This window comes from Rhineura floridana, chromosome 9 (assembly GCF_030035675.1).
Source record: "Rhineura floridana isolate rRhiFlo1 chromosome 9, rRhiFlo1.hap2, whole genome shotgun sequence".
Classification (NCBI taxonomy): domain Eukaryota; kingdom Metazoa; phylum Chordata; class Lepidosauria; order Squamata; family Rhineuridae; genus Rhineura; species Rhineura floridana.
This window is the reverse complement of record NC_084488.1, coordinates 63,437,641-63,451,471: the sequence shown is the minus strand read 5'-3', so window position 1 is coordinate 63,451,471 and position 13,831 is coordinate 63,437,641. Positions and strand designations below refer to the sequence as shown.

Sequence of the window (13,831 nt, the reverse complement as noted above, 5' to 3'; positions counted from 1 at the left end):
ACACCTAACTGTACAAGAGAAAGTTGGTGCTGTCACAAGCACAGAAGCGGTCACTCTGAATGTAGATTTTCTACATTGACACAGAGTGAAGTTGAGGGTTGACTCAGCCCCTTTCATCAGCTCAGGTATCGATATTATACGTACATGGTACTATACACACAGCATTTGTTTGAACAATGTTGATAACAAGAACAACCAAAATACCAAGAGCTGGTAGAAGGAACTTTGCCAAAAGAAGCACATGTAGAAAGGTGCCTACTTTTACAGCATCATAATTTAACAAAACAGAGAAAGCATTCACAAGGAAAATTTATGAGGAGTTTCCCATGCTAGTGTGCCCGGTTTCAGGTAAAAAGTAGCTATTTGGAAGGCTGTTTAATTATAAAAGAGGCATGTACAATTTCTTTTCACTATGAAAGGCACTGCTCTGCCTTTATAAATAAAAGAAATCCAAAGTCTAACATTATTATAATTATGTATAAATTAAATTAATTACAAGTAGCAACAACAAAGTAGTACACCACCGAAGTAGTACAACAGTATTATTAGCCTGTTGCTACAGATTAGGGAGACTCCTGACTTGCCTAAGGCAACCATATGAGTTCATTGATGAAGTGTAATCTGAACAACAGACTAGCCAACTGAAACTAGAACTCTCATGACTGTGTTCACAGAAAGGCAGGAGATACATGGAAAAAAATTAATATCATCCAACTGATGAGGGGTATGGAACTGGATCCAGCTGGTGGCCCCCCATGAGCCATTTTGACAGGTGGGTGGGGCCACTCAGCTGTCAATCACATGATGTCACATGATTCAGCATCAAAGGAAGAATCAGGAGCACACTTAAGAGTACACTCCTGATGCTTTTTTCCTCTGCAAGTGTGGTTTGAATTGAAGCTAGCTTCCAAAAGAGCAAACTTTCTTTGCAGGCATAGCTTCAATTTGAATCAAATACACTCCTGATTCTTCCTTCAAGCTGCATTCGGTACTGTCATCGTAGGGAAATTTTTTAAAGCACTAAATTCTATATGCAGGTGGAAAAGAAGAATCAGGAGAGCACTTAGAGTGCACTCTGACTCTTTCTGTTCCATTTGGCCCCATAGGTTTACCTGTCCCATGCCTGACATCATATGATATCAGGTGATGGACAGGTGGGTGCAGTTGAGGGAAAACCATACCATGGGCCAAATGGTGGAACTTATTAGGCCCAAGGGACACAGGCACCCCACCGGGTAAGAAATCTGCAATTCTTCAAATGTTGTTGGACTTCAACACTCATCAGTCCCAGCCAGCATGGTCAACAGTCAAGGATTTTGGGAGTTGTAGCCCCATAATATCTGGGAGGACCACAAGTTCTCCATCCCTGCGTTAAAAGTAATTTAATAAAAGTTTCTTCCATAGTTTGCATTATATAGTGATGTCAGACCAAACTGGGTAAGTAGATTTGGGCTAGAATGGCTATTAAAATCAAAACATCCTATTCCTGCTGAACTTTGAATAAGAATTTTATAGCACAGCCAACAATTCCAAAATGATTAGTATTATATTTAAGAAATATACACACATGTAAATAATTTAAAGAAAGACACAAGTTTCCAGGCTAATTCCTATCCCTTTTGTGTAAATGGTGACACACTACTACTTTAGAGTCTAACTTGAAGGACCATAATGCTTACGAGGATTTTGTATTTTCACTGTTGAATCTGGGTCGGGATGCTGCTTATGTATCACTTGAGTACAAATCTGCTCAATAAGTATCTGGGGAAAAGGAGGAAGATAACATAGCTATTAAGCAAAATTCAAATATTTTAAAACACATTACTCTAATGAGTCTTAGATACACTTACTATCTTTTTAAAATGATGATCCAAAATAATTGTTTCTGTACATAAAATGCTCCAAACTGCTGCATATTTAAACAGAGAGTGTAATGGAATAAACCAAGAAGGAATTCTGTCTTTAGATTTATAGCAAACAGGAAGAAAAATTAGTTACTTTGGGAAATGAGCACTTGAAGAACTGCTACATAGCATATCTCCTCTTTCCCTTCTCTGTTGAAGTAGGGAGCAATCATTTGCCCACACCAAGTAATTGAGTAAGCTTAATATAATTTGCTGCATTTATATCCCACTCTTCCTCCCAGAGGAGTCCAGGTATAAAAAATATTCTCAGTAAAACAACTGAAACACACAATGCAGCAAGCATTAAATAACAGGTTGTCAAGCCCCAGTCATTCTTTTCCTAAAGCGTGGACAAATAGGTATATTATTAGCTATGGGTAAGTCCCAATGTGGGGGGTTGACACAACTCTAATAAAAGGGTCATGAGCCACAAAAATGACACTCTCTTTTGGGATAGGGGTGAGAACAAAGTAAACAGCTAAGAGAGGGTTGTGTTAAAAGCTAACACAGTCTGTTAATGGAAATACATAAAAATAATACAATAGTAACAACACAGACTTGATAAGATGGATATCATTAGTGTTACCCATTAGTGTTATGAATACCATCAGCACTTTAAAAACCAGTGCCCCTTACTGAACTTTCACACCCTCATTCTGCGATGCCAAATATCAAAAGCTTTGCACACATGTCAGAAGAGAGTTAGATCACCTTAACAAGGCATCACCTTTGGCATAAGAGCCCAAGGGCTCAACAGAGAACAAAAGCTACGATTGTGCCATATTTCTGCATCTAGTCTTTATGAGCTCATCTTTGCTGTTGCAATTATCTTTGAAATTTGCATAGGTATTTGTTTTAGACTGCTTTTCATTCTAAAATATGAACACTCCTAATATTTGTCCCCTTAAGTCAATGGACATTCCTGTCTTTGAACTGAAGAAGGCATTTAGTGGTTCAGTTTAAGTTTGAATATTGTTTTTCAAATACATACCAGTTTCATCTCTACTAGATGAAGACACATTATTAATCATTATTAATTTATTTCTTATAAAATTTCTACTACCATCTGGAACATTTCAGCACAAACATGCAGCCAATTTACAATAATGTGTATACAATTAGAAAAAAACTGGATTTTACATCTAGTACCTCAAATAGCACATTGTATGTGGTCATGGTAATTAAGCTTGTTTGAAGAGTGAGCCTCTCAGCCAGCAGAGAGAATAATCCATGTCCAAGCATGATTTCAGCTTTTCTCCTAAAATTATACATCAGATTGAAGAAAAACACGACATTAAGAATGAACAGATCTGTAAATTTGTTGACTAGGTTTCTGTGGTTTTGAGACCAGAATCATCCTCCCTTACTTTCTCTCTCCACTTCTCAGTTTATTTTGCTGTTTTAGTTTGTTTTAACCAGGGTTTTCAAAACTATAATTTTAGTTTACTACAATTATGAAGAACAAAATTGGGGGGGGGGAGAATAGAATCCTGAATCTAGTGTAATATACTTGTTAATAAGTTGATTACCTACAGTTGAAGTGAACCAAAAATGCAATGAAGAAGGTCTCATTAAAATTGTTAACAGATATTGATATGCACAAGGTATCTTTGTATCTTCAGCAATTTTGACAGCTGTGTATTTAACATCAGCAAAATTTCAGTGATAAAGTAATTACGGCTGTGTTATTAACTCTCCCAACAGCAACATAAAACAAAGTCATATCTACAGACAAATAATATTTAAGGACTTAGTTGCTTTTTACGACTGAAGTTTGTTGGAGGTCTAATACTTACTTGGGTGCCAGATGCTTTAAGAAGTAGCCCATCACTTTTAGAGCTTGCACCCTGATCCCTTCACTTTTCGATGCAAGAAGTTTGTAGACAACACTAAGTAAGAGAAAGGGGAAATCATTCCATTAAATAAGTATGCCTAGAAGTTAATAAAATACTTAAGCTTCAAATGGGAACCACAAGTAATTTTAGCTGGATTTGTGCCAAAGAACATGTAATGTTCACATTGATCTTAGTTCAAAATGGCATTACATATTAACAGAAGATTGATTTAAAATGAATTTTAAAAATAGCACACATTTTTAAATAATTCAAAACTGTAAAAGTAGAATATATTTTAAAACCATAGCTTTCTAAAACATCAGCTTATAGAGAACACAACATTTGGGGAAAACAGAATATTTGCTATGCATTTCTTTAAAATGCTGTCTCCCTCACTCAGTTCACAGTGTAAGAAAACACATTTATTAGCACTTCTGCATTCCAAGTGACAGACTAAAAAGCTCTTAAAAGCTTCAGTCTCATGTAAGAGAGAAAGTTATGCTAACCATAATATTTGACAGGTGTCGCTTGCTAGTCATTTATGACAGCTTTCAGAAGACTGGGGGAAACGAATTCTGTCAACTGACATCCTTTTCTCTCTACTCGCACACTATGCTTGAAATTATTACATAAAAAACAAGGTTAATTCTATAAGAATCCTTGCAGAGCTGTCTTGTATACAATACTGTAGATGTGTGTATTGCCCTTCTGTCTACATCATAAATTTGCTTTTTATCCTCCTAGTATCAACTCTCTGCTCAGACTCTGAAGGGTGTTTTTTTAAAAAAAGTTCTACCCTATCAAGTGTAAAACAAGGTATTTTACAAGTTATGTACAGAGTAAAGTTGGTTGCCACTAAACATTGCTTTCTCACTATAATTACAAGTGACCACCTGCAAACATACCAGTGAAAACCTTGTACATCCAATGTTAGCAAAATATTATACAAAAGCAGTCACTTACTTGAACTGCTGGTCATCATAAATTTGACAAGAAACTATCATTATTCTGTTTGGAATACTGCTGTGCTATACTGCACACAGTGTTTGACAAGGCAACATGCTTTTTCTTCTAAGCCAGATTCAGTCAATACTGGCAGGGTTTCAAACACTAGGTTGGATCCAAACCAACCCTGAGCAAAAATCACTTTTGTTCACACAAGGCGGGAGGTATCCCATTAACATAAATGATAAACCACTGACATTACAAAAGATAGAGTGGTGTACAAAAAATAAGTATAAAATACACACCAGAAATAATACAGTTAAAGCAAAATATAATACAAGAAGATGATCAGTTGACACTAATTAAAAATTTGATTCAGAAAAGGCTTGGATAAATAAAGAGGTCTTAAGCGTGCATTTGAGAGATACCTTGTCTCAGATGGTAATGCCCTGCCTTGCATGTTGGGTTAATGAAACCCATGATGTTCTGAGCTAGCCAAAGGCAACCTCATCAAAGATGTTGAAATCATTCAGAACCACTGTCCTGGGTTTTTCCATCACCATGCCAGAGACCACCCCTACCAGTTCAATCAGGGAGGCTGTTAGCAGTAGCATCCTTGAACTGTCTCTATGGCCCAGCACCAGTTGCAGGCTACTTGTGGTTCTAGGATAGGTTTGGGGACCCCGTGGCTCTCCAGATGTTAGTGGACCATAACACTCATCTTCCCTGAATAGCCTGAATATTGGTCATGCTGGGTGGGACTGAAGGGAGTTGGAGTCAAACAGCATCTGAAAAGCCACGGAATCTCCATCTCTACTCTAGCAGCATCCCCAAGCTACACATCTGTTCCTTCTGAATGAATGTGACTCCATCTAGAACAGGTAGCCTCCCAGTTCACAGAAAAGGGAACAAGCCTATCCACAGTGCTTCTATTTTCTGAGGATTCAGACTCAGCTTATGGGCCTCATCCAGACCACCACTGCACTAAGATACTGGTCCAAGACCTGCAAAGGTTCTCCTGACTCAGATACAGAGAAACAGAGTTGCATGTCATCCGCATACTGGGGACATCTCATTCCAAGTCTCCCAATTTATTTATTTATTTGTTACATTTATATACTGCCCCATAGCCAAAGCTCTCTGGGCGGTTTACAGCAATGACTGCCCTGAAATCGTTTCATATAGATTTTAAACAATACCAGAAACCAGATGATTATATTAAACTTCCATTCTACATATGATATTTAGTGTATAGTTAATTCATACATTTGTGATAAACGCCAACGCTTATAGTTCTTCTACAAGTCTAGAAGTTTGTTTGGTTAGCCAAGCAGCGTTACCCACTTTATATTGATTTCTTATCATTGTTCATCATCAACATAATCATCCTGAAACTCTGAAATGTCATTTGCTTTGTAGTGAGGGGATGTCGTCTAAGAAATCAGCATCACAAGTCAAACTGGGCCAATAGAACGAGATCCATGATTCTTAGTATTAGGATCATATTAGTCAGCAGGCCATGTTTACATTTGATCTCCCTTCTCTAATGAGAATTGTCACCAAAACCCTCAATCGGCCAAAACATTAAAGTGAGAAACTTCCAGGAACAGCATGTAACATCTGAGTATCTGAAACCACACGGTAAATATTCCCCCACCAGGTGCATGTTTTCTGCATAATTTCAGATATTACAGAAAACATATGGTTTTCTAGCAATGCATACATAAGGGATCTAACTTGCTGGAATATATGTAGAGGTTTATATAGAAATTCAAATACACCAAAATGATAGGTTGTTTCAGTTAACATATTTGTGCATGTATACATATGTAAAATATAAAATTATACATTCATATACACACATACCAACATTTACATAAGACAAGTACCAAGGAAACCATGTTTCATTCTGGACCCTGCCACATTTAGATATGGTGGCAAATATGTATTTGTAGTCAAAATGCAGTGTGGCCTTCACTGTATTTACAGAGTGAATATGTTGGTCATGAGCTAAAATTTTGTTTAAGACTATGAAACTAAAGGCTTACAGTAAGCAACAGACTGTAGGCTGGAGAGACCTTGAATATCTGTGTTATTGCTAGCTGAGTCTTTTCAGCACTCTGTCTTAAAGACAACCCGCTGTCCCTTCTTTCCTGCGAGAAACACAACCTCACCAAGTAAAGCTTTCCAGCCTCTCAGCCAATTCTTATGGAAAGCCTTTGTAACCCAGTGAAAAATAAATCTGCTCCTTCTGTCTGCACCAGGCCAAGATGGATTTTTGCCAACTTTCAAAGCCAACGGACTGAGGTGGAGCTGAATTAGAAGGTGAAGATGCACCCCATTATCCAAATTGCAAGCTTATCCAATTGCTTTTCTGTTTAGGAAGATAAAGTTTTGTTTATCTTGCTGGCTGTCATTGGGACTTTATGCAATGAGAAAGATATCTGACCAATAGCAGCTGCCTCAGTTACAATTATATGATATAGTTAGAATGTGAAGGATAACATTGCCATTTCAGACCACATATTTTCACACACTCGTATACCTGCATCTAACTGCATCACACGGTGTGCAAATGCAATACAAACAAAAATGTAATCACAACCCGAACTCTCATTTCTCAGATAAAATTAGATGTCTTTCAGAAGGCTATCACTAATTGATTTAGGAAGCTGGAATAAACAGCACATATACTGTACATTCCAAGACGCCTTGGGTGTTACGATTATTATCTTTTAACTAGATTAAAATATGAAATTCTGTATTTGTGAACCAACAAATAGGTGGCAAAAGAAGTGGAATTCTTCAGCCAAACCAATTTACAGACATGGCAAAATACAGAAATATTTTGGAAAAGCTTTTTTGCACCATTCATTTCCATGGGAATTCTTATTCAAGAACAAATATTAGTCAGTTATAGAGCATATTTGCCTGCCCTGCACAGATGAGTGATTCAGCTGGATATGGCCATACAGGTTTTATATATTTCTTTAGGTTTTATGGATTCTGTTGTTTTAATTGGTTATGTAAGTCGCTTTGGGTCATCTGGTGAGAAAACCAACAGCATAATAATAATGTTCATTTTTATTTTGATTGTGTGCTTTTTTGCAGATACTAAGGATCTTTCTTCCTATCCTAAGGAATGTCCTCTGAAACAGTGATCTACATTGAGGAGAGAAAGAATAGGCAGAAGCCATAAACTATTCGGTATCATCAGTTACTGCCACCTTTACCAAACCAAACCAGTCTTTGGAGCAGCAATTTTAATAAGATGCAAAGGCTGTGATTGCCCTCAAAGTTTACTCTTAAAACAGATCACCAGACCTGCTGTGAAACATGATTGAATCTTTATTGATGGGCAATCTTTGAGAAGCCCAGATTAACCAGACACAGGCATACACATGCTATACCCATCTCTAAAGCTGAACAAATCTATGCTCATTTATGTTTTGTCAATGTCCACAAGCAAAGCAAAACCTAAATATAATACTTTGAGCCTAGAAAATAATGTCAATAACTCACTGGAAATAAACTGAAAAGGGCACTAGAGACTAACAAAATCCATTAACAAAAAGCCCCAAACTGGAGGACAACATGAAGGAATGTATACAGTATTTTAAATCACCAGATACTGAAAAATCTATACTTCATTTCCAAAACTACAAATATTTAAAAATATTATTTTTACACATTTTTAAGTGTTAAGAACTCTTAACTAGCCACATAATTAGCAGTTTTAAGAATACAGAGTAAGCAGGCTTCTTACTACTCAGTTACACCAAGGGTGTACTGAATTTAAAAAAAAAACATAAATGAATGGGAAAATAAGATTTCTCACAGCAGACAAGCTACACATATACATTTATCCTGTGCTAACTAATAAAAATGGAGCGCCTTTGCCACTTAAGTAAAAACAAAGTAATACATAGGAGACCTCATATGATATTCATTATTCTGAGTGTTTTATTAGTTTCCAGCACATACCACATTACCATACAAATTATCACAACAGCCAGCACCGCAAAAAGTAGCAGTAAAGAGAAGGAGAAAGCAATTAGGAACAAGATCAGGTGACTCTTGAGCCAGGAAAACTTGTAACGTGTAATATGATATAACCTAAGGTTAACCAGTACTTGTGACAAAACATGTGAAATGAGAATTTTTCCCTATGAGTCTGGCCATCACAGCGGGTAATAGCTCCACCTATCGTGCGAAGGCAAGAATGTTTTTTGAAGTCAAGACTAGGGGCGTCAGGCCCCTCCCACTCTCCAGTTCATTCTTGCCTTCGTATCGAACAAGTCTGTTATTCCAGATAGCGTAGCTAAAAGTTTCTTGTTCTTTGTTTGTGTAGTCGTTTCCCAGAGTGTGAAGGTCTTTGTTATCTGTCTCCCTATGTTTCTTCCTTCCCTCTGTCCTGTCTTTGACATCGTTTGTTTTGTTGTTCCTGTGGAATTCCTTGGGGGGGGCCCTCCCTTCCCTGATCTCTTCCCCCAGAACTTTTGGCCCTCAGAGATACCGCGGCTGCGGCTCTCTCTCTCTAAGGTGACTGCCTTAGTCTCCCTTTCTTAAGGGAGCTTACGGCTTTACTTTTAGCCCAGCGGCACTCCTCCGTCCTCGTTTAGCCCCGCAGGAGCTGCTGTTCTCTGCCGATCCTAACGGCGATTCCAGGAGACCGTGGCTGCGACTCTCCCTCGCACAGCAGGCGGCCGCAAGTCTAATTGAGAGCTCCCGATCACGACTCTCCGCCTCGCGCCGCCTCGCTCTCTCCCTTTTTATCGCCGCCTATTTTGGTGGCCCCAGAGCCTGCGGCTGCGGCTCTTTCCCTGGCTCTGCCCCCCCTCCCTCCGGCTTTCTCCGCGGCACTTAATTCCGCCGCGACGACCTTTGAAGCCTGTGGCTGCGGCTCTGTTTAAATTTTGCGCTTCGTGAGCCCGTCTCTGCAACTATTAAGACATAGCTCGCCCCCCAGCCACCATCCACGACTTTTGAGTTTTATAATTTTTTGAGAAGCTTGAGCTAGTTGGTCCTCTCTTAGACCGCCATTGCTCCTTCCTCACCCCAAACCTTTCTCATTGGCTCAATTTTCCCGCTCCTTGTGGGCGCCGTTTTGATCCTCCCACTTTTTTCCCGCCTTTTCTATTGGTCTTACTAATAAACGCCTCTGTTCTAGGCCTGCCTCTGTCAGTGTATACCTTTCCTGTCAGTGTCTGTTAGTAAGCTGTGCCTGTCAGTAAGCTGCAGAGCACATACGTTTCAACAACTCCTTGAACCTATTCTACTGTGGCTGTATCATCAAGGCTGTGGCTCTGATCTCAGTTACTGAGCTGTGCATTCTGCCCCCTCTGTGGCCGTGTACTAACCCTGAAGTCTATACTGTACATCCTGCCCCCTCTGTGGCTGTGTACTGCACCCAAAGTGAATTTCAGATGGCAGAACAGCCAGGCATGTCTCAAACCTTCCAGTACCAAGCCTGAAACCCAGCCTACATCATACTAACGCTGATACCATAGTGCATCCTGCCCCCTCTGTGGCCGTGCACTTAGCCATCTGCCAGTGTATCCTACCCCCTCTGTGGTCGTACACTGTGCCTGTTCGGGTCTCTACATCCTGCCCCATCTGTGGCCGTGTACTGCACCCAAAGTGAATATAAGATGGCAGAACAGCCAGGCATGTCGCAAACAACCAAGCCAAGACTGTGGCTGTGTACTGTTGATTCTCTACCAAGCCGCCTGAACTGTACATTCTGCCCCTACGTGGCAGTGTACAAGACTGTTGATACATACAAGGCTGTGAATACTATACAGCGGCTTGACTTTTGGCTGTGAATACTATACAGCGGCTTGACTTTTACCCCCATAAGAGCTGTCTGAACTGTTAACTTCGTACATTCTGCCCCATCGTGGCAGTGTACTTAGCTATCTGCCAGTGCATTTCTGCCCCAGTCGTGTGCCGTGTACTGAGCCTGCTCTAAGCCTGTTCATAGTGTACATTCTGCCCCATCGTGGCAGTGTACTTAGCTATCTGCCCCACATAAGAGCTGTTTGAACTGTTAACTCTGTACATTCTGCCCCATCGTGGCAGGGTACTTAGCCATCTGCCAGTGCATTCTACCCCAGTTGTGTGCCGTGTACTGAGCTTGTTCTAAGCCTGTTCATAATGTACATTCTGCCCCATCGTGGCAGTGTACTTAGCCATCTGCCAGTGCATTCTGCCCCAGTCATGTGCCGTGTAATGAGCCTCTTCGGGTCTGTGCATTCTGCCCCAGTCGTGTGCCGTGTACAGCTACCCTAACATATATATGATGGCAGAACAGCCGGAAACAACCCAGGCACCCATGCCGAAACATCATACAGAGACAAGCCAGGCGACCAAGCCTAAACCTTCTAAGGTGGTCAAACATAAGCATACGAAAGCGGTTGCCAAAACAAAGCACCTCTCTGGCTATAGCACTGCCAGACGGCCTCACTATGTCTCTGTTCCGACTCCTCAGGGGTCAACCCCTGCACAGCTAACTACCCTATTTCGGTCTCCTGCTACCTCCTCTGACGAGGAGGATTTTCCGAGCTTTCCTGAGCAGCCAACTGTCACCCCACCTGGGGCTTACTCTTCTACCCTACCTGTGGGGCCGCTCAGTCCGCCTGCCCAAGAGCAACCGTCCACAGTTCCAGCCCTGCAACTATCCCAGCAGCTTATCTCACAACTCCAAGGCAGGTGTGTTGATGACGCCTTTGGTGAGGAGGAGTCCGCATTCGCGCTGCAAGACGAAGGAGATGATTGGAGTGACCATTATGAGCATGAGCACACATCCTATCGCCTCTTCGACGCCTCAGACTACCAGCCTCTGGCGCGCAGAGTGTTGCACACCCTTGGCCTTCAATCCACTCCAACTACTTCTTCCACTCCCATCTTAAAGGGGGCTAGGGTTCTGAAATCTTCCACCCCAGCTGAACACTACCTTCCCGTGCCAGACTCCATCGCCAAACTTCCCAAAGACGAATGGGCTCACCCCCTACAAGCACGCCGCTTTAATAACATTGCGGGCAGACTTTATGCTTTGGCCCCGGACTTTGCTACCAAACTGGCCGTCCCTGGCATAGACGAGCCTATTTCTAGCTTAGTTTCCAGATCCCTCTTGCCAAGGGAAGGAGAATCTCATTTAAAGGATGCTACTGAGCGGAGACTGGATTTTGCACTACGCAAAACCCATGAGGCCACCGCCTTTTCTATGTTTGCTTCAACCTCAGCTTTTATCTTCGCCAGGGCAGCGATGATGTGGTTGGATGACCTCATCGAGGATCCCAATCCAGATCCTGCTTCAATGCGCAGATCGTTTATAAAATTGCACAAAACAGCTGCCTTCATGGCTGACGTCACCTTGGACGTGAATCAGTTAGCAGCACGCGCAATGGCATCTCAAGTCGTGGCCCGACGGACCCTCTGGCTTCGTCACTGGCAGGCCGACCCTACTGCCAGAGTTAATCTATCACGGGTACCTTATGCCGGGTCATTACTTTTTGCCGAGGAAGCACTAAAAGCGGTGCTTGTTGACCATAAGGACACTCGAAAGCCCGTCCTGGCCACCGTCAAAAACAGGGAGCACAGACCTTTTAGGCGTTTCACTTCATACCGCACGTCTCAGCCCTTTCGAGGAACGCGGCCTGGGGGACGGGGCCGCAAGTTCCCTACATACGATTTCCACTCTTCCAGAGGAGGCTGGAATAGACGCTTCCAGGGTAGAGGCCCACGGTTCGCTAGTCAATTTCGACAAAAGCCATCTACAACCAACGCAACGTATACAGCATCTAGGTGCAAGCTTGGACACCCTGCAGGCGACGGTGTTCCTATCATCAGATCGCATAACCACTATCACAGACATCGCAAGATCTCTGATGCACAAATCCGTCGCAGACTTCATGCTCCTAGCCAGGGCGCTCGGAATGCTCATCTCTACTATCCATATTGTGCCATGGGCTCGAGCTCAACACGTCATTCCAGCTCAAACCTTCGAGCAATCCCCTTAAATTCAGCTCTCCGCCTTTCATTCCGCTGGTGGAAGAGGGTCCAACATCTTTCCAAGGGCACTCCTTTCAGAGACCCCCGCAGGACTGTTGTCACCACAAATACTAGTCTCATCGGCTGGGGAGCCCACTGCAACTCCCAGTATGTTCAGGGGGTCTGGTCCACGGCAGAGCAGACTCAGAGCATCAATTGGCTGGAGCTAAAGGCTGTCCACTTGGCTCTACTTCATTTTCAGTCTCTGTTCCCTTTGGCCCATGTCCTCATTCGAACGGACAACACATATGTAAAATCACATTTGAACAGACAGGGGGGCACCAGGTCCCGTCCTCTGCAGGACCTACCCTTCCTCATCTTCGGCTGGGCAGAACAACATCTGCAATCCCTGAAAGCAGAACATCTGGAATGGGACAGCAGACTGGATCAGCAGACAACAGGTTTTTCCGGGAGAATGGAAACTTCATCCAGCCATTTTCCATCGCCTTCAGTGTCGGTTCGGCGCATTCTCAATCGACCTGTTTGCTTCCAGTCGCAATTGCCAACTTCCCAGGTACTTTGCCCGATACCTGGACACAACAGCGGAAGCAGTGGATGTGCTATCAACACCGTGGCCAGAAGGTCTTTTGTACACCTTCCCTCCAATACCAATGTTAGCCAAAACCTTAAGGAAGGCGCGAAGTGAGAGGGCACGGCTGGTCCTGATAGCACCATTTTAGCCACGCCGACCGTGGTTCTCGGACCTTCTTGCAATGTCAGTAATGGATCCTTGGACAATCCCAGTCAGGCCAGACCTTCTATCACAGGGCCCAGTATGGCACCAGGACCCCACTTGGCTCAACTTAACAGCGTGGCGTTTGAACGGGGACATTTGAGGTCGGCTGGCCTGTCTGACGCTGTTATTGATATTATCTTGGCCTCGAGAAGACCATCTACCACTCAGATTTATCAACATACTTGGGTGGCTTTCTCCAAGTGGTGCCAGTCCCACCACCACGATCCATCCCAGGCCACCATGCAACAGGTGCTACAATATCTCCATAACGGCTTCATGATGGGACTCAGATCCAACACCTTATGTCGACATGCCTCTACCTTGTCGTCTATTCTATCAGTTTCTTCTTCTGGTGCGAC

The 13,831-nt window shown here is 42.4% G+C and overlaps 1 protein-coding gene across 4 annotated transcripts in view; it reads right to left on the bottom strand.

The window, feature by feature from the left end:
* Nucleotides 1-13,831, bottom strand: part of LRBA (LPS responsive beige-like anchor protein) — a 654,576-nt gene that overhangs the window by 557,944 nt on the left and 82,801 nt on the right. For all 4 annotated transcript variants that reach the window (XM_061584671.1, XM_061584674.1, XM_061584673.1 and 1 more), the window contains exons 18-20: nt 3,701-3,793; nt 3,054-3,162; nt 1,680-1,761 (exon numbers count right to left, since the gene is read on the bottom strand). In XM_061584671.1, coding sequence (XP_061440655.1) covers nt 1,680-1,761; nt 3,054-3,162; nt 3,701-3,793 — 284 coding nt within the window. The remainder of the gene's footprint in view (nt 1-1,679; nt 1,762-3,053; nt 3,163-3,700; nt 3,794-13,831) is intronic.